This window comes from Equus quagga, chromosome 22 (assembly GCF_021613505.1).
Source record: "Equus quagga isolate Etosha38 chromosome 22, UCLA_HA_Equagga_1.0, whole genome shotgun sequence".
In the NCBI taxonomy this organism is placed as follows: domain Eukaryota; kingdom Metazoa; phylum Chordata; class Mammalia; order Perissodactyla; family Equidae; genus Equus; species Equus quagga.
In genome coordinates, this window is record NC_060288.1 from 6,188,338 (window position 1) to 6,209,839 (window position 21,502).

At 39.8% G+C, this 21,502-nt stretch overlaps 1 protein-coding gene across 5 annotated transcripts in view; it reads right to left on the bottom strand.

Annotated features, from left to right (window-relative positions):
• ASH2L (ASH2 like, histone lysine methyltransferase complex subunit) overlaps positions 1 to 15,029 on the bottom strand; it is a 32,422-nt gene extending 17,393 nt beyond the window's left edge. Inside the window, exons 1-9 of one of the 5 annotated variants that reach the window (XM_046648848.1) lie at positions 12,617 to 12,919; positions 11,900 to 11,966; positions 11,486 to 11,631; positions 7,274 to 7,362; positions 6,897 to 6,991; positions 3,513 to 3,608; positions 2,762 to 2,857; positions 1,553 to 1,628; positions 802 to 819 (exon numbers count right to left, since the gene is read on the bottom strand). In XM_046648848.1, coding sequence (XP_046504804.1) covers positions 802 to 819; positions 1,553 to 1,628; positions 2,762 to 2,857; positions 3,513 to 3,608; positions 6,897 to 6,991; positions 7,274 to 7,362; positions 11,486 to 11,631; positions 11,900 to 11,966; positions 12,617 to 12,897 — 964 coding nt within the window. In that variant the 5' untranslated portion in view covers positions 12,898 to 12,919. Of the gene's footprint in view, positions 1 to 801; positions 820 to 1,552; positions 1,629 to 2,761; positions 2,858 to 3,512; positions 3,609 to 6,896; positions 6,992 to 7,273; positions 7,363 to 11,485; positions 11,632 to 11,899; positions 11,967 to 12,616 lie in introns of all 5 variants that reach the window. The other 4 variants (XM_046648847.1, XM_046648846.1, XM_046648850.1 and 1 more) reach the window with 4 other exon arrangements.
• Positions 15,030 to 21,502: the final 6,473 nt, after the last annotated feature.

The following is a 21,502-nucleotide window of genomic DNA, read 5'->3' on the forward strand; positions in this document are numbered from 1 at the left end:
ATTGTGCCAATGCATAAAATTCAGGTTAGACTAACCTGGCTTGTGAAATTAAGAGCAAATATCAATAGACAATTTATATATGTTATACACAAAAAAATTTAGCTACACGCTAAGGCCACAAGGAATACTACCTCGTGTATTTCTGAAATAGGTACTTTGAAATTTTTGTCCGGTTCTGTCATTCCTCTCAATTAGTTTGTTTTTTTGTCTTCCAGAAAATGTCCCTGAACTGCAGGAAAACACCTTTACGTAAACAACTGCATAGAGTACTGTGTCTTAATTTGGGGCAAGCTTGAAAATTATCAGCAGTTCTGCTGCAATAAAAAGGATCAAGACGTTGAGGGCAGGTCATATACTGCACAGACAAGACCAGATATATGCAGAACTTCCTTTTATGAACACATCAGGTGTTATTCCTATTTCTCATAAAAGCTTTAATGTTAAACTATTACAATATCAACATCTCTAGTTTAAGTTACTAAATCAAAAAACCATTAATGTTTTTAATTGTCATTTATATTTTAACTATTTTAAGAGAAGTTTTAGATCCATCTTGAACAAAACAATCAATACTAAGAGGACTGCTGGCCGTGTTAGGCAGAATATGACGACATATAAGCTTTGAATTACTAACATTAAACTGGAACTACTGTTTTATATTAAGTGCTATTGCCACCATTTTCACAATGCTTTAAAATTTTAATTCAGTTTTAGCTTCTACCACAACTCAGCAAAAAGCATTTTCCAAACCACAAAATACTTAAGTCTGAGAGGCTGAAAGAAGACAGAGGAGGAATTCACCTCCAAAAGAGGCTCCACCTGTAAGAACAGAAGTGGCACCATGTATTTGTCAAATTTTAACAATTAAAAGGGAAAAAATGGTGTAAAAAGATAAACAATACACTTAGCTATTTCCAACCCATCCTAGAATATTAATAACAGTGGAAATGATTACATATTTAAGATGCTACCACTCGACAAATTAATGATGCCATGTGTCAGATGAGAAGCTAGCTATCTCCCAAGCTACCCCAAGTCTCATTAGTTTACCATTAGTAGTGAATGGCATTCCTGCTATTAGAAGGGTTACTGTCAGAACAACGTGCTACAGTGGGTGATCAATACAGAAATGCTGTCATGTGAATAAGCTGAAGTTTCAGGTCAAGACAAATTAGAAGATGAGTATAGGAAGTTTGTTAAATTACAGCTGAATTAAGGAAAAAGAGTGGAGAGCAACTGAATTCTAAATTAAGTGTTAGTTATGAGGATACAGATGGGGAGACTAACATAAACACAGTAAATCTGACCTTAAAGTTGTACCTTGCTTTATGCTAAATCTGTTTCACTTAAGACCAAATTGTGGTATAAAGTGACAAAAAGTTCTCCACTACCATCTGTCAAATCCGTGGCTAGCTCCTAAAAATTGAGTTTTGGACTTTAAAGCATCTTAGTAAACATCCAGTTAAGAGTCCACCCAAGAATGCCCAACTCTAGGCACATTTGGATTCAAAAGCTTACAAATCTTTCATCAATGAGACATTTAGACACTTACCATTTAGATTCCCACTGGTAGACACAGCACTGCTTTGTTTTTGGTTGTCATAAGCAGGACCAATGTTACTAAGATCCTAAAGGGAAAAATACTCAATTACAAAGGGAGGCTATATAATCAAACCAATCTGGCAATGCTTGAAAAAACCAGGATAAATGGGAATTGAAACTGACAATCCTAAAGAGTCGGAAACTTGCAAGGGTCCCAAACTGGATGCTTCAGGGATCAGCAAGTAACATGTGTGAGGCAGGGCAAGTGTAAGGATCAAAGTGGTTTAAGAATGACGATGAATGGTAATCAACCAGGGTTGAGGGGTCATGGAGGGGACAATAGCAAACGAGAGTACCCAAGCCCCATTTACTCAGCTTCCCGTGGGAATTCACGCTGCGTACCCAGATCTTGTCATTTCACAAGAAAAAACACAAATCTGAATTTCTATGTGAACTCTTGAGTTTCCTTTTTTTTTTTTAAGGATTTTATTTTTTCCTTTTTCTCCCCACAGCCCCCTGGTACATAGTTGTATATTCTTCGTTGTGGGTCCTTCTAGTTGTGGCATGTGGGACACGCCTCAGCGTGGTTTGATGAGCAGTGCTATGTCCGCACCCAGGATTTGAACCAACGAAACACTGGGCCGCCTGCAGCAGAGCACGCGAACTTAACCACTTGGCCACAGAGCCAGCCCCAACCCTCGAGTTTTCAATGATGACAAATCAAACATTTTAAGGCACAGCTGAAAGATATAACCTCCTGGGATGCCAAAGGTGACCCTGCCATGAATAAAGAGTGGAAATCTTTTTCTTCGTGTTATGCTAGATGCACAACACAGACTCTTCTTCAAAACAAGTTTTTCTTCACAATAATACATATTTTTAACAACAAAATTTGAGATGGAAAGAAAATTAGAAATAACTTGGAACGGCATATTTCTGTTACAAGTGAGGAAACTAAAGTTAAAAAAGATAAAAATGATATGCGTAAAGCTAGAACATTTTGGGGAAGAGCCAGAACTAAAACATGAGTCTCCTGGTTTAAGGTGAGTGTTCTTTCTTTCCACATGTAGCAATAACTGTTTACTGGAAGCCCACCATGTTATACATGTAATGGCCGTGTGTTACATGTGACAAATATACAAATGTAAACAAAACCCGATTGACTCCCCGTCCTCAAGTGGCTTGAAATCAAAGGGGAATATAAAGCATATTAATGTACCTGATCCAAAAGTCCAAATTTTGGGTAATCTTCTTCTGGGTCTTTACTCCCAGGATCAGGGTGTTCCTTTACCAAGAATACATCTCTTTCCTTACTCTAAAAGGAAACAGTATTTTAGTATTACTGGAAATTTTATACCTAAAGAAGTACTGAATGGATGATCAATCACCAACTCTTAATTCCTAGGTGTAACCTCCAAAAAAGACAGTATTATTTTTCCCTTTGATGAGAAAATTAATACATGACCATCAAAAAATCCACACAGAGAAACTTAAGCAAGTGAGAGCCAAAGTCCTTCATGATCCTCACCTAACCTCTGACCTCCCAGAGATGAGCACTGTTAACAGCTTGCTGCTGACTTTTCCGCAGGTGCTCTCTTTAATTCTAAGGACAACAATGTTTAGAACAGTGTTATTTGGTTTTGTTTTGTTTTTTCAAATCAAATTAAAAAATTGTCTCCAATTTCAATATAAAATTATACTTGCAAAAGTGCAGTGGACAAAGGTTTCAGTGTCATCTATAAAACTACCATGGGTGATGTTCACTTAAGACAATGTGCAATTTACTAATTTTGTTGTGTGAAAACTATTAAAATTCACAATTAGCTACGTTTCACTCTCCAAGATTTAATACTAAGTTGTTCTCATTTTCTTAGTCACCACATTATTTCAGTGAGACTAAACAGAATTTAATTTTTACAAAGAACACCGGCTTTCTAAAGGTCAAGTCTAATCAATTTTAGTCTACTTACCATCGTTTTAACAATGTTATTTGGCCAAGTCATTTTTCCAGGTCTCTGTCTGGTCGTCATGCACTCCCAGTATTTATCAATAAATGGTATGATATCCTAATTTTTAAAATAAAATATATTAAGACTTTTATAGTTGCTTTCAAAGTTATGTTCACAAAAAGGGACAGGAAACTTCAGCATTTTCAAAGACCTTGTCAGAATCAAAAGAAAATCCATGCTTAATCTTTTAATGATTAAAAACAATTGCATGCAAACAACATAAAGATTGTGGGGAATTTCGAACAATTATATACAAATCTTAGCCATCCAGCTGGAGGGAAAAGATCTGCCCCATTCTCCCTTTTTTTTTCTTTTTTGAGGAAGATTAGCCCTGAGCTAACTGCTGCCAATCCTCCTCTTTTTGCTGAGGAAGACTGGCCCTGAGCTAACATCTGTGCCCATCTTCCTCTACTTTATATGTGGGACGCCTGCCACAGCATGGCTTGATAAGCTGTGCCATGTCCACACCCAGGATCCAAACCAGTGAACCCCAGGCCACCAAAGTGGAATGTGCACACTTAACTGCTGGGCCACCGGGCCGGCCCCTGCCTCATTGTCTTAGTTGCATCTGGAAGATGCTCCCAAATTATTCTCTCTCCTGAGCTCCTGTTTGTACCTGCTTGAGACATCTCCATCTGGACATCCTACAGGCACTTCAAATGTCTTATGACTAAAACGGAACTCTGTATCTTCCCTCACAAATCTGCTCTGCAGACTTCTATTCTTGCTCTTAAAACTCAGAATCACCCATGACCAGAATCATAAGATAAGACACCATGGGATCATCCTTGATTCTTCTTATACAAACTTTACATCTATCCAGTCACCAAATGAATTTTACTATTTCAGAAAGCTCTCACCGGTCTGGCCTCCTTTCCATCCCCACTGCTTTGACTGTGGTCCTCGCCAGTTCTTACTGGCATGGCTAAAACAATGCATGAGCTTGAACTGGCATCAACTTTCCCCTTTCTACACAATTCTTCCACAGTTCACCAGAGTTAGTTCCATGAAAACCAAATCTTTACTAAAAGGAACCAGGGGTGAACCAGAGAAAGTACAAGGGCATCCTGGAATATTCTCTTGTTCCGGAAAGTAAGGAAAAGTTCAAAAACTGATAGGGACATATCAGAAAGTTCCAGGAGTGAGTCCGGATGAGGCTACACTGGTCAAATCTCAGCATCAGAAATCCAATGGTGGACCATAAAAATCCAAAAATCCACAGCGATAATTTAAAAAAAGAAAGAAAGAAAGAAAAGACGGGAGGAAAGGAAAACTCTGCAGAGAACTGCAAGCAATAAATGTATTCTGTTCTACACTGACCACTCTATTAACCAATGCAGGCTAGACAATCAGTGGTTGCTAACACCACTGCTTGAAAGGGTTACAAAACAAGACATTCACACAATCTCAATGTATCCTGCCACAGATTACATAATAATTACAAAAGCAGAAAGATCTCTTTACAGTGGAGAAATCTGGCTGATACCTCCTCTTTACCCAAGTCGTCAAATTTAGGATCACTAGTAAGAAAACAAACCAATATTTTATGCCTCCTGTTGTGATACATGGAAAAATACACACTACCTACATAATATTCTTCTTTTTTTAAGTTTCAGAATTGCTGTTTTCTTTTTATTTATTTATTTATTTATTTTTTCCTTTTTCTCCCCAAAGCCCCCTGGTACATAGTTGTATATTTTTAGTTGTGGGTCCTTCCAGTTGTGGTATGTGGGACACTACCTCAGCATGGCTTGATGAGTGGTACCCAGGATCCGAACCGGTGAAACCCTGGGCCACTGAAGTTAAGCGCGAAAACTTAACCACTCAGGCACGGGGCCAGCCCCTATCTGCATAATATTCTTGCCAAAAATGTTTAACTTGAACCTAATCAGGAGGAACAATCAGATAAATGTAATCGAGGAGTATGATGCCAAACAACTGTGTAGGCTCTTCAAAAGTATTTCTTTTTCCTTCAAAATTTTAAATGTCATAGCAGACAAAAAAAAAAGTAAAATAAGTAAAAGAACTGTTCAAGATTAGAGACAAAAGACACATCACAAGTAAATGTAATGTGTGATCCTTGATTGGATTCTGGATGGAGGAAAAAGCTATAAAGGATATTAAGACGATAATGATACTGAGAACACACACATATACAGATATATTGTATATAAAAAATATAAACTGTATATATTAGATAGTTGTATTGCATCAACAATAGATTTTTCAAGTATGATCATCATATTGTGGTTATGGGAGAATACTGGGTAAAGTACAGTATCTGCAATTTAGTCTCATATGGCTTAGAGGGAAAATATAGATATGGGGAGATAAATATTAACAATCAGCAAATCTAGGTAAAGAATAAACAGATGTTCATTGTACTATTTGAATTTTTCTGTATGTTTGAAAAATTCAAAATAATAATTTGGGAAAGAATAAACTAAGAAAAAACAATTCTGATCATAGCACACCTCTATTTAAAGCACTTTTAACCCAGGAAAAAAAGGGTAGGAGGGGATTCTCTGCTGACTCCTCCAGCTTGGAGGATTGAGTCCTAACTTCTCTGTTTACTAGAAAAGGCCCTTGCCAGTCTGATTCTGACTAAATCAGTCTCACTACACATCCTCCACCAGTGTCTTTCACAGTGTAGCTCACAAAAAGTTAGAAGGTTATAAAATCAATTTTGTAGGTCAAAACTAGCCTTGATTAGAACAGAAAATATCAGAGTGCAGAGGGAAAAGATCAGAGGGTAAGCAGTGTTTGGTGAAAATTTTGTTTTAAATGAAAGTGCGTAGACTGAATACATATACTAGGTCACAAGGTAAATTCCGTCGTTTTAAAATTTACTTAATTCTCATATTTCTTACCATAAATCAAAGTAGGAAAGACTCATGGATGGGCTAATCATCTAATTTTGAGTCCTGACTTTAGTCATGTGGTTTTCCAGTTTAATAATAAAGGATAATTCTGTTTAATAAAAGGCTGTATAAAATGACCCCTTTACCCCCTGACAAAATCTGTGATAGGCATCTCTAAAAACTGCTAAACCAGGCTGAGAAGGTGCACCTCAAGATCTGATTATTAATTGTGAGATGGACAGTTGTTTGCTTCTATAAAGCCAACCAAAACTATTTAAGGATTCATCCTACTAATAGCTAGGCCAACTGACACAATATGAAAACACTAAGAAGTTAATAAATTACATGAAAAAGGAACAAAGCAATCACTGAATCTACAGTCATATATTCATAAAAATTGGGGGAAAAGTACTTATTATTAAAGAGTGTATTTAGAAGTCCCACCTGATTCTTTGGCATACTTATATTAACATGCAATCTCTACCTTATCTTTGGAGAACATGGTTTTCGGATGTTCATCCTGCGTTCGGGACTGCCATGTTAGGTTGGCCAAAGCACTAAGGCACATTTCCTTCAAGTCTATCAAAAACAAAAAGGAAGAAAAAGGTATCTATAGTATTATATTCCTATTACCAAAACAATAGTCAACTAGATGGTCCACAAATTAACAGCTACGGCAGCAAAAAGTAGAGTCATCATTTGATCTGAAATGGACAATAGCAATTATTCAGAGGTAAACCCCAACATAACTTCTACCAGCTACCAGGCAAAGCTTTCCTGATCCTGCTAAGCCCAAATTCCTTTTCTTTTTCAGCTAACCAGAGGACCACCCTTTTGCAGTACTCCAGAGTCTGTTCTTACTTGCTTGCTTCCGGAGGAAATAGGTATTCCCACTATGATGGCACACGTTGCAGTGAAAGCTGTAGTTGGTCATGAAAGGTAGACAGGATCTGCAGAAAAGCCAGTTGTACAGATTAGTGAACTTCTGAACACAGACTTCTTCATGAGAAGTAAATTAACAGCGACTATTCCACTCGGTGCAAGTTAGATAACAATGTTAATATATTAATACACTCTTAACACTTCAAAAGGTCACCAAAACCAAAACTGGGCTTATATTTTTAAATACCTGGATTTTTCTGTCACAAATATTTAATAAGACATTATTGATTATAACGGATAATTCAGCGTCTAGAAGGTTCTTATTGGCATCTTGTCCAGGCTAGATTATTACAGTTTTTGAACACCTATAGAGTATGCCAGGCCAGGTATGGAAGAAGACAAAACAGTCTCTTTAAATATCGTTATATTTAAATATTTGTGTTTAAATTATATTTAAATATCTCTTTAAACTGCCAATAACATTGTTGGAAAGGGTAGGCAGAAGGTATGAAAGATTAATTTGAAATGTAAATAATTATTCCAGAAGACAACACAAGTCACAAAACATTACTTGCCTCATTACCCAACGAATCCTACAGAGGATAATTAGTCTATAAGAGTTTAAAGGCCCAAGAAGTAACTTCAGATTTAGGAGTTAGGAAAGATTTTTCAAGGATGTAAATCATGAAGTGGATTTGGAAAGATGAGTGGGTTTTCTTTTCCAGAGGTAGATGAGAAAGCTCAAACTAGGTGGCAGAGGGGCAAACTAATATAAACCAGTTTGCCCAGGAGAGACGATTTGTCCGGCATATGGTAAAAAAACAAGGCTTGAAAGGCAGGAAGTACAAGAAGCCCTTACATGCCAGGTGGAACTGGATTTTTTCTGTGGGTAATGGGAACTCCTTGAAGGAAAAGAAACATGGTTACAATGGTAAGTTTAGTGATAGGATGGGTTTGAAGGGAGGAAGAAGTTAGAAAAAGCGATGTATATAAGAGGCTTTTGTAACAGTTCCTGAGAAGGTAAAAAAGGCCTCACCTAGAGTGATATTAATAAAATGGAAAGGACAAGCAGGTGTATAAGAAGAAAAAAAATTGGTAAAGCTTGGTGACTGATTTGAGGTTGGGGGGTAGGAAGTGAAAGGCGTTCTAACCACTAAGACTGCTTGTATCACGAAGAGGAAATCTCCTAGGAGGTGTTCAGGGCAAGAAAAGACTTGTCTGTTTGAAGCCAGAGAGGAAGAAGCTGGTGGAGGGAGAGACTGAATATGGCAGAGACTGAGGACATACTGAGGAACTGAGGCCTTAGAGGAGGGAAGTGCAGTGGTGAGAGTACTGGATGACTGGAAAAGTACAAGGAGAGCTTAGTTTCGAAAAGGAGAGTGACAGAAAAAGAAAAGACCAGTTTAGGTTGGAAGAGAAAAAATCAAAATAAAGGCAGGTTTATCTGGGACTCTGCTGTAACTAGCTTAAGGGATCCTCAAAGAGAAGGGTTCCAAGTGTGTGTCGATTGTTACCACTCAGGAAATTAAGGAACATTCTTATGAATGTTAAGATTGTATTTCCTTACCTTAATTTCTCTCTAGAACTCCTTCTGTTAAACAGCCTCTTGCGATAAACTCACTTACAGAAGGCAAAGCCTCATACCACAGATAGCCAAGTACATAGTCAGTATTTCATTCAAACGCAATCCCGTGTTTAGAGCAGCCTTTCTCATACGCTGCTAGCTCACTTCCTCCACCTCAGCCATAGAAGAAAATCTGTCCCATCCAGCTAGGCTTTAGCTGTAACTTCTCAAATTCAGGTGCAAACTAGGCTCTACTTAAACTCTGTACTGTGGATTCTTCTCTGGATTGTTCCAAATTACCTCTGGTAAACTTCCCTTCCTAGGCCCTGTCCGTCCAAATTCTCCTTGGCCAAAGTGGCCCAATTTTAGGTCTTTCCAAGATCAGTTCTTTCTTCCTGATCCTTCAGTATTTTTCTTTCTTTTTTAAACTTTCTATCATTGGTCACCAGTCACACGTTAATTGGAAGATTAGCATTTCTAGCTCCCGCTTTAACTTTTTAACTAGAACACAGAACTAGAACCAGCATAGAACAAATTATACAGGAAGGGCATTTGTTCATAACCCCACCCAAGGGGGATTAATTTCAGAATTAATAAATGCAGCATTATTGGGCCAGCTCCAGTGGTCTAGTGGTTAAGTTCTGCACGCTCTGCTTCGGTGGCCCAGGTTGGGTTCCTGGGCACGGACCTCCACTGCGGTTAGCAGTCACGCTGGCTGGTGGCCCAAATACTAAAAAATAGAGGATGATTGGCATGAATGCTCGCTCAAGAGGAATCTTCCTCAGGAAAAAAAAAAAAAAAAAAGGGCAAAACAGACAGCATTATTTTGAGATGGTCTTATCTAAATTTATTTGTACATTATAAATCATAAAGAACAGCACAGAGAGCCAGCAGTACAGTTATTCCCATAGACAGTGAGTCAGTAATGCTCACTTGCTAGCTGTTGACCGACTCCCTTGAATAAGGCGACAAGAGATTTTCACATATTGAGGTACATGGGGTAACTATTCGGGTTCAAAACTGATTCAGCTTGAACTAAAAAGCCTGACTTATGGCCTATCAAACATACAGTGAACATCAGCTTAACCATTAAAGAATGACCTCTGTTAGGATAAGAATGCATACTTCCCCTCCTGGGCCCTCTGGGTAATGCCTGAATTAGGCCCTTTCCAGACACAAAGGTCACATTGACCTGTTAATTTGCAATTGAATACCTCTTTGAAATTTTGATGAAAATGTATCCTGGGTATGTTTAATCTATGTGCTTTGTTCTAAATAGATATAAGACTACTGAAAACCATGCTTCTCCAGAACACGTTCTAAGGCCTTCCCAGGTTATAATCCTCATTCTGGCTCAAGTAAACTCACCTTACTTGTCTTGTCTATAGAATGGTTATTGGTTATTTGCGTCGACAAAGGAAAGAAGGCTTTCGTGCTCAATCAATCATAAAATGATTTTAATTCACTAGAAGAGGTAAAACATTGGAAATAGGTTTTGCTGAGGAGAGAACTCAGGATACCTAAAGGGAGTGAGTTAGAAGCCCAAAGGAAATTGATGCGGGGTTGGTGAGCCGAGGAGTCAAAAGAAAGATTTCTTAGACTCTCAAGATCTGGCAGTAGTGCTCTTTTATTTAGAGAATAGTGTGGAATAGCATGGGGACAGGACCCATGGGCAGTCAGAGCTTCTGCTGCCGCCGCTTCTGCTGCCCCCGCTGGCATGGGGACAGGACCCATGGGCAGGCAGAGCTGGTGCGTGGGGACAGGACCCATGGGCAGTCAGAGCTCCTGCTGCTGCCCCCGCTGGCATGGGGACAGGTCCCATGGGCAGGCAGAGCTGGTGTGTGGGGACAAGACCCACAGGCAGTCAGAGCTCCTGCTGATGCCCTGAGTTGAAGGTTAGGGCTAATTTTATAAGGCATGGGTACGTGACTTATTTTTACTGGAAAAAAAGAAAACATGATGTAAAAAGTCATTAAATGATTTCAGTGCAGATGGGGTCTGGTTATTGTGCGGTCATATAACTTTAGATACGAATCTGGCCATATAGATCGGCATGCAGGTGAGGATGCCCCGGGTTTCTCTCCCTGGGGCAGTCCTAATTCATACCATAAAAAAAGTCCACTGGGTCGTATAGTTTGGCAATGTAGGCCAGGTCACCTTGGGCTTCTCTGGCTGGGGCAGCCTTAATCCACATCAGAAATAAAGGATGGCTCAAGCATAGAGAGGCACTAGTCATTTCAAATTTTAGACAACAGGCTTTGTCCACCACACACACCAACACTTTCCCCAAAACTGACAATACTCACCACAAGATTTAAATGATACTGTCTCAAATTTGTTTACATAATGCTTTGTAATTGCACGTTTGTGTCTCCCAACCCGGTTGCAAGCTCAAAAGCAGAGATAATACCTAACACTGTACTTATCAGGGCTGTGCTCTCAGTAGGCAGAAAACATGCTCAGGGTATTAAAACAATTTCTGATTCAACATCCTATTACTCACTGAACAGTGGTCAGGAGACGTAGGAAATACTAGGCATTACATTTGTCTATAAACTATTCAACTGTTGAACAGATTGAAATCCATTTACAAAGTGATTCTTACAAAGACTATACAAAATACTCACGAGGTATCTATGCCAAAGGTGTCTGCTGTGAACCACTTTGTACATATCCCACACTGCAGCTCCACCTCTCCCAGCTGTCGGCCATTCTCCTCATCCACGGAGCCTGCCTGAGTATCCATCACCTCTGAAGTATCCCCAGCACCTTCCTGTGTGCACAGAGCAATTCGAGAGTAAGCCAGTTGTTCGTAGTGCCCTTGAGTAGATTCCAACTACCAGCAACCCGTGTAGAACAGAGCAGAACCCTGCCCGGTCTTTTTGTGCCATCTTCTCACCTTCCCGTCCTGTATCAGACAATGCTCCGGGGCTATTCATGGGGTTTTGAAGTTAGTTGACCTGACGGCATTTTTGACTCGCTTAAAAACTTAAAAAACAAACTCTATTTTGCCTTGCAAACATCCGAAAAGAAATACTTACTAGTGTATCTTTTCCATTAGAGGATTCTGTCTCCAAACCACCACTTACATCAACGGAGTTTGCATCCCTGTAAGGTAACGAAAGCACTCAAGTCAGTATTTTCAAGAGAAACAAACCTCAAAATGCCTATTCCCAAAGATGGTGATCAAGGAACAAGTGAACTTCACACTCCTGCAGCCTTTCCAGCTAAGCCCGTTCTCAGAGTGGATGCCCGGAGCTAGGATGAGAACGTGGCCATGTGAGACGCAGCCCCAGGGGGCACAGGGAAGCCTAACCGGTCCTTACAGACAAGTCTATATGGGACGGAACTCGTCCTGGGGGAGGTTCGCAGAGACGCAGCTCTCCCACTCTGTTTTCAGAGGGGCCGTTACTTCTTCCAGTCTGAATGGCAAAGTGGTTTCTTCTCTGAGATACCTGAGGAGTTCCTGCGAGAAGACTGAGCTACCAGCTCCTGCCGGCGTGCAAGGGCCGGCGACTGGACTAGAACCTGGGCTCCCACAGACCGCGAGAGGAGCGGAAAGGGGCGTGGCCTGAGATACAGTTGGGAGGGGACGGGCCAGGCGGCGGGCGGGGCTAAGGCCCGGGAGCGGGCAGGGCGAGCCGTTGGCTGCAGGGCCCGGGTTCCGAAGGGGCGGGCAGGAAGGCTCCTGGGAGCCGGGCATTCCAAGACGCGCGGCCTCCCTCCCCGTGTCCTCCTCAGGCCGCAGGACGTCTTACCCGCTTTCGGCCTCTCCGGAACTGGGCTCTGCTGCTGGAGCAGCAGACGTCCCCTCTCCGACCGAAGCGGCTGCTACCGCTACCACCGGCTTCGTCTCCCCTTCTTCCGCCGCTGTTGCATTTGCAGCCGCCGCGGGGCCCGGTCCTGCACCCACTCCCGGGCCGGGTCCGGTTCCCGCCGCCGCCATCACTGTCGCTTCCAAGACTTCTCGCGAGAATATTACCTCCGTCTCGCGCGACTTGCTGACTGGCTCTGTAACCTTCAAATAGTAAAGGCCCATTGGTGGGGTCCGGCGCCGCCTGAGAAAGGCGCAGTCCAGGCCCGCTTTAAGGGCGGGTGGGCGGCGCCTCGGGGGTTAGAGCGCCGCAGGCAAAGGTGGGCGAAGGCGGCAGCGGCTCGGTTGTTAATTGGGTTTCCCTTGGACTCACTTCATTTCGCTGTGCATTTTTGTTGTTAAGACTGGAAATCACCGTGCAGAGGAGGCGCCTTGAGAGCGCCGGCTGTCTACGGACTTTGGACGCTGGGATGTACTTTGCAGACGTTCCTCTCGGTTAAATGTGGGAAACGTCTTCCAGAAAGACGAGCACTCACTGCCCCGTCCCAAAAGCAGTAGTTTGCTATACTGCCCTAGTGATCTGCCACTTTGAACACGTTTCCAAGTGGCCTCTAGATATGGAGCCCCGACCGTCTGTAGGCTGAGCCTCAGCTGCGCAGTCTAGAGCCGGGGAGAAGATGAGGATGGAGTATCCAGGCGGAAGAGATAAGAAGCAACGTGTGTTCTAGAAGCTGCAAGCCGCTTACTGTTGTGAGAGGACGAAAATGAAGCCCGAGAGTTAGGAAGCCAGGGGCTGGACTTAAGAGTTTAGAAAAGTTTGGTCCTTAGAGAAAGTAACAGGCATGAACCAAAGGTAAGAACTTGAATCGAGGACAGTGTTGGTAGGTGACGTCATTGGAGCGAGTGGAATCTTTCAGAGCCGTGGTCTTCAAACTCAGGAATACAAACCCCTAGAACAACTCCGGCCAGGACAGTTTTCAGGAACTCGGTGTTTACATTCTGATTCCTAAAAAGTTGCTTACAGATACACCTTTTCTCCCACTTTGAAAAAGAAAGGTATACTGCTGTCCAATCCTGAATGTAAACTTACTGTGATGTGTTGCCCCAGGCTGTATAAACCTCTGCGACGCACAACGTTAGAATAATTGGAAGTATGATTTCCCAATTGGTTCCCAATTGTTCTCAACAAAATTGAAGGAGGATCCGAGTTACCAGCTGGTAGATTACTTTAAAAATTGTTGGTGCTAAATGCTGAAAGTAATGGGTGAAACTTTAAGAAGAAACAGGATACTTGCACAGACTCAAAGTATCTCCCCCAACAGAATTATTAATTATAGCGATGGTTTTAACGTGTGGCCTCAAAATCTTTGATATTCCTTCCCCCAGGAGGTAAAGCTTGAATTCTCCCTTCCCTCGTGTGTGTGTGTGTGTGTGTGTGTGTGTGTGTGTGTGTGTGTGTGTGAGAGAGAGAGAGAGACAGAGAGAGAGGGAGAGAGGGAGAGTGAGCTGGATTTAGTGACTTGATTCTAAACAATAGAATGTGGAAAAGGAAAACAGTAATATTTATGGTGGAGAAACTGGGAGACACCACCGTAACCAAGAGGTCAAGGTTAACATCACCAGTAATAAGTCATGTTGATGTCGCTTGCCCCAATATGATACAATAAGAAGGCTACTTCATTTCTGTGGAATTCTTTCCAAAAAGCCACAACCCCAGTCTAATCAAGAGAAAACATCAGCCAAATCCAAATTGAGATATTCTAGAAAATTTGCCTCAAAGCTGTCAACATCATGAAAGAAAAAGAAAGACTGAGAAACTCTGAAGGGCACCAAGGAGACATGACAACTAAATGCAGTGTGGTATCCTGGGTTGGATCCTGGAAGGGAAAGAGACATTAGTGGAAAAACTAAAACCTGTAAAGTCTATAGCCTGTAGTTAATAGTATTATAGCAGTATTAATGTCTTAGTTTTGATCAGTATACTATGCTTTAAGATGTTAACGTTAGGGGAAGCTGGGTTAAGGGTATATGGGGGAACTCTGAACTGTCTTTATGATTCTATTGTAAATCTAAAATTAATTGAATATTTAAAGTTTAAAAAATAAGTGGTGGTGGTCAATCATGTGATTTGGCATAGAACTTTGAAGGAGTTCAAAGAATTGATTTCAACTGATTCAGTAAATCCTAGATAGGAATCAGCTTACTTATATAAACAATGATTGTCAGCTCTTACATCTATAAAAATGAAAACTTGGAGTAGGATTGATGCTAAACCTGTCTCATTCTAGCAATACTAGTATTCATTCATGGACATATGGATTAATTGAAAAAATAAATTAGTCTCATTAAAAGTTGCATCACCAATAAAATTCTAATTTTTCTAATTTTTATGTTTAATTATCAAAATACATAATATATTTTATTTCACCAATTGCATACTAATAATTGATAATGCATTCAAGAAGAAATATCTTAACACTAGAGTCTTATGGTCACAGGAAGTTTTTAAAAATTTAATTTCCAGTTTTCTACATATTTTCTACGTCAGAGAAGTATTATAGACTTTCTACCATAAAAATAGATTTATACACTAATGTGTTGCCTATATACTATGTGTATATATTACATTTTATTTTATGAGGGAAGAGGAGTGGAATTCTGAGTTAAAGAGAAAATGAGATGATAGGAAATTTCCACCTATTAAAGAAACCTTATTCATGTATTTTTTGAATGGATGATGGCAGGTATCAGATCACTACAGTGGAAATATTTTTTTAGTGTTCTTTAACAATGTTAATGTTTACAGTCCACCTGAAATCCTCTGCATCAAGTTAAACTTAAAATGATAAACTTATGCAAACAAAATTTTGAAGACCATTAATTTAGAACAATGTCTTTCAAATGTTTTGACCATAACTCACATAAGAAATTCATTTTACAATGGGACCTCAATATACACATTATGTTATTTACAATTGAAATGAAAGATTCATGAAACAGTCCGTACTTTGTATTATATCTTCTTTTTATGTATAACTTTTTTTATTTCCCAGGGAAAGATTTGCCCTAACATCTGTTGTCAATCTTCCTCTGTTTTTTTTCTCTCCAAAGCTCCCTAGTGCATGGTTTGTATATCCTAGTTGTAAGTCCTTCTGGTTCTTCTATGTGAGCCGCTGCCACAGCATGGCAACTGACAGATAGGTGGTGTGGTTCCCCTACTGGGAAATGAACCTGGGCCACCAAGGCGGTGAGAGTGCTGAACTTGAACCACTAGGCCATCAGGGCTGCCTCGCTTTCTTTTTTTTTTTAATGCCACTAGTGACCCACTAAATTGATTTGATGACCTCAGCAATTTGAAAAACACTGATGTAGCATTGTTTTCAAAGGCGGTGATCTGAGAATTGAACCTGCACAGCACCTACATTCTTTTTTTTTTTTTTTTTTTTACCTTCCTTCATTTATTTAAGAAGCATTTTTTTTTATTAAGGTTATGATAATTAACAACCTTGTGAAATTACAGTTGTACATCATTATTAGTCATGTTGTAGGTACACCACTTCACCCTAGTGCCCTCCTCCACCCCCCCTTTCCCCTGGTAACCAACAATCAGTTCTCTTTGTCCATATGTTAACTACCACCTATGAGTGGAGTCATACAGAGTTTGTCTTTCTCTGTCTGGCTTATTTCACTCAACATAATACCCTCAAGGTCTATCCATGTTGTTGTGAATGGGACGACTTTGTCCTTTTTTATGGCTGAGTAGTATTCCATTGTATATATATACCATATCTTCTTTATCCAGTCATCAGTTGCTGGGCACTTAGGTTGGTTCCATGACTTGGCTATTGTGAATAATGCTGCAATGAACATAGGGGTGCATGGGACTTTTGGAATTGCTGATTTCAGGTGCTTAGGATAGATACCCAATAGTGGGATGGCTGGGTCATAAGGTATTTCTATTCTTAACTTTTTGAGGAATCTCCATACTGTTTTCCATAGTGGCTGCACCAGTTTGCATTCCCACCAACAGTGTATGAGGGTTTCTTTTTCTCCACAGCGTCTCCAACATTTGTCACTCTTGGTTTTGGATATTTTTGCCATTCTAACAGGTGTAAGTTGATATCTTAGTGTAGTTTTGATTTGCATTTCCCTGATGATTAGTGATGATGAGCATCTTTTCATGTGTCTATTGGCCATATTTATATCTTCTTTGGAGAAATGTCTGTTCATGTCCCCTGCCCATTTTGTAACTGGGTTGTTTGATTTTTTATTGTTGAGTTGTGTGAGTTCTTTGTATATTATGGAGATTAACCTTTTGTCGGATAGATAACTTGTAAATATTTTTTCCCAATTAGTGGGCTGTTTTTTTGTTTCAATCGTGTTTTGCCTTGCCTTAAAGAAGCTCTTTAGTCTGATGAAGTCCCATTTGTTTATTCTTTCTATCGTTTCCCTCATGTGAGGGGTTATGGTGTCCGAAAAGATTCTTTTGAAGCCGATGTCAAAGAGTGTACTGCCAATATTCTCTTCTAGAAGACTTATTGTTTCAGGCCTAATCTTTAGGTGTTTGATCCACTTTGAGTTTATTTTAGTAAATGGTGAAAAAGAATGGTTGATTTTCATTCTTTTACATGTGGCTGTCCAGTTTTCCCAGCACCATTTGTTGAAGAGACTTTGTTTCCTCCACTGTAGGCCCTCTGCTCCTTTGTCAAAGATTAGCTGTCCATAGATGTGTGGTTTTATTTCTGGGCTTTCGATTCTGTTCCATTGATCTGTGCATCTGTTTTTATACCAGTACCATGCTGTTTTGATTACTGTAGCTTTGTAGTATGTTTTGAAGTCAGGGATTGTGATGCCTCCAGCTTTGTTCTTCTTTCTCAGGATTGCTTTAGCAATTCGGGGTCTTTTGTTGCCCCATGTGAATTTTAGGATTCTTTGTTCAATTTCTGTAAAGAATGACATTGGAATTCTGATTGGGATAACATTGAATCTGTAGATTGCTTTAGGTAGTATGGACATTTTAACTATGTTTATTCTTCCAATCCATGTGCATGGAATGTCTTTCCATCTCTTTATGTCACTGTCGATTTCTTTCAAGAAAGTCTTGTAGTTTTCGTTGTATAGATCTTTCACTTCCTTGGTTAAATTTATCCCAAAGTATTTTATTCTTTTTGTTGTGATTGTGAATGGGATTGAGTTCTTGAGATCTTTTTCTGTTAGTTCATTGTTAGCATATAGAAATGCTACTGATTTATGTATGTTGATTTTATACCCTGCAACTTTGCTGTAGTTGTTGATTGTTTCTAATAGTTTTTCTATGGATTCTTTGGGGTTTTCTATATATAAGATCATGTCATCTGCAAACAGCGAGAGTTTTACTTCTTCGTTGCCTATTTGAATTCCTTTTATTTCTTTTTCCTGCCGAATTGCTCTGGCCAAAACCTCCAGTACTATGTTGAATAAGAGTGGTGAAAGTGGGCACCCTTGTCTTGTTCCTGTTCTGAGAGGGATGGGTTTCAGTTTTTGTCCGTTGAGTATGATGTTGGCTGTGGGTTTGTCATATATGGTCTTTATTATGTTGAGGTACTTTCCTTCTATACCTATTTTATTGAGGGTTTTTATCATAAATAGATGTTGGATCTTGTCAAATGCTTTCTATGCATCTATTGAGATGATCATGTGGTTTTTGTTTCTCATTTTGTTAATGTAGTGAATCACGTTGATTGACTTGCGGATGTTGAACCATCCCTGTGTCCCTGGTATAAATCCCACTTGATCATGGTGTATAATCTTTTTGATGTATTGCTGTATTTGGTTTGCCAAAATTTTGTTGAGGATTTTTGCATCTATGTTCATCAGTGATATTGGCCTGTAGTTCTCCTTCTTTGTGTTGTCCTTGTCAGGTTTGGGGATCAGGGTGATCTTGGCTTCATGGAATGTATTAGGGAGTGCTCCATCTTCCTCAGTTTTCTGGAATAGTTTGAGAAGGATAGGTATTAAATCTTCTTTGAATGTTTGGTAGAATTCTCCAGAGAAGCCGTCTGGTCCTGGACTCTTATTTTTGGGGAGCTTTTTGATTACTGTTTCTATTTCTTTACTTGTGATTGGTCTATTCAGATTCTCTATTTCTTCCTGATTCAGTTTGGGTAGGTTGTATGAGTCTAGGAATTTATCCATTTCTTCTAGGTTGTTAAATTTGTTGGCATATAGTTTTTCATAGTATTCTCTTATGATCCTTTGTATTTCTTCGGTATCTGTTGTGATTTCTCCTCTCTCGTTTCTAATTTTATTTATTTGAGACTTCTCTCTTTTTTTTTAGTGAGTCTGGCTAAGGGTTTGTCGATTTTGTTAATTTTTTGAAGATCCAACTCTTTGTTTCATTGATCCTTTCTACTGTCTTTTTTGTTTCAATATCATTTATTTCTGCTCTAATTTTTATTATTTCCCTCCTTCTACTGACTTTGGGCTTTGTTCTTCTTTTTCTAATTCCGTTAGGTGTCGTTTGAGGTGGTTTATGTAAGATTTTTCTTGCTTATTGAGGTGAGTCTGTATTGCAATGAATTTCCCTCTTAGGACTGCCTTTGCTGCATCCCAAATCATTTGCTACGGTGTGTTTTCATTTTCATTTGTCTCCAGATAATATTTGCTTTCTTCTTTAATTTCTTCAATAATCCATTGTTTGTTCAGTAGCATGTTGTTTAGTCTCCACATTTTTGGCCCTTTCCCAGCTTTATTCTTGTAGTTGATTTCTAGTTTCATAGCATTATGATCAGAAAAGATGCTTGATATTATTTCAACCCTCTTGAACTTATTGATGCTTGCTTTGTTTCCCAAGATATGGTCTATCCTTGAGAATGTTCCATGCACGCTTGAGAAGAATGTGTAACCTGCTGTTGTTGGATGAAGTGTCCTATATATATCTATTAGGTCCATCTGATCTAATTTTTCATTTAATTCTATAGTTTCCTTGTTGATTTTCTGTCTGGATGATCTGTCCATTGGTGTTAATGGGGTGTTGAGGTCCCCTACTATTATTGTATTGCTGTTGATGTCTCCTTTTAATTTTGTTAATAGTTTCTTTACGAATTTTGGTGCTCCTGTCTTAGGTGCGTATATATTTATAAGTGTTATGTCATCTTGGTGGAGTGTCCCTTTTATCATTATATATTGCCCCTGTTTGTCTTTCCTTATCTGTTTTGCTTTGAAGTCTACTTTGTCTGATATAAGTATGGCAACACCTGCTTTCTTTTGTTTATTATTAGCTTGGAGTATTGTCTTTCATCCCTTCACTCTGAGTCTGTGTTTGTCTTTGGGGCTGAGGTGTGTTTCCTGGAGGCAGCATATTGTTGGATCTTGTTCTTTGATCCATCCTGCCACTCTGTGCCTTTTGATTGGAGAGTTCAATCCATTCACATTTAGAGTGATTATTGAAGCGTGGGGGCCTACTGTCACCATTTTATTACTTGTTTTCCGGTTCTTTTGCATTTTGTCCTGATGGAGGGCTTTTACTTTGTGTTATTGTCCTTCTGCTTATCTCCTTTGTTCTGGATTTTGTAACCCCTTTCCATTTTTTGATTTTTCAGGAATGAGGTTCTTCCTGAGCATTTCTTGAAGAGGAGGTTTTGTGGCGATGAACTCCCTTAACTTTTGTTTATCTGGGAAAGTTTTTATTTCTCCATCGTATTTGAAGGATGTTTTCACTGGGTAGAGTATTCTTGGCTGCAGGTTTTTGTCCTTCAAAGTTTTGAATATTTCATTCCAATCTCTTCTAGCCTGTAAGGTCTCTCCTGAGAAATCTGCTGATAGCCTTATGGGGTTTCCTTTGTAAGTTATTTTCTTCTGCCTGGCTGCCCTTAGTATTTTCTCTCTGTCGTTGACTTTTGCTAGTTTCACTACTATATGCCTTGGGGTTGGTCTTCTTGTGTTAATAAAGTTTAGAGATCTATTGGCTTCTGTCACATGAAGTTCCATCTCTCTCCCCAGGTTTGGGAAGTTCTCAGCCATTATTTCTTTGAACAGGCTTTCTGCCCCCTTCTCCTTCTCTTCTCCCTCTGGTATACCTATAATCCTTATGTTGCATCTCCTAATTGAGTCGGATAATCCTCGGAGAGTTTCTTCATTTCTTTTTAGTCTTAGTTCTCTCTCCTCCTCTGTCTGCAGCATTTCTATCCTCCAAATTGCTATCCTCCAAATTGCTAATTCTGTCCTCCATATTATTGACCCTACTGTTCAGAGAGTCCAGATTTTTCTTAATCTCCTCCATTGTGTTCTTCATCTCCAGTATTTCTAATTGGTTCTTCTTTATAGTATCAAGCTCTTTTGTGACATAGCTCCTGAACTCATTGAGTTGTCTATCTGAATTCTCTTTTAACTCATTGAGTTTTTTAATAATCGCAGTTTTGAAATCATCGTCATTTAGGTTATAGATTTCATTGTCTTTAGGATTGTTTTCTGGGTGCTTATCATTTTCCTTCTGTTCTGGAGATTTAATATATTTTTTCATACTGCTTCATGGCATGGATTTGTGCCTCCTCATAGAGATAGAGTTTAGTCTCTGCTTCCACTTGTTGTGACTGGTGTGTGTGGGGGAGCAGCTATTTAGACTGCACCAACCAGGAACCCTGTCAGCTGTTACTGACTGGACCTGGACCCCTCCTCGTAGTCACAGTGGTCCTGTGGGGTCCCTTGTCGGTTGTGGGGGCATTCACAAGGGGGCCTCAAGCTGCTGGTGCCTACTGTTGCAGCCCACTTAGACGCGCTCCCTCCTTGTGATCTGAAGCGGTGTTATGGGCTTTCCCAGCAGCCAGGAGCAGGATCACCTATAATCTCCGCT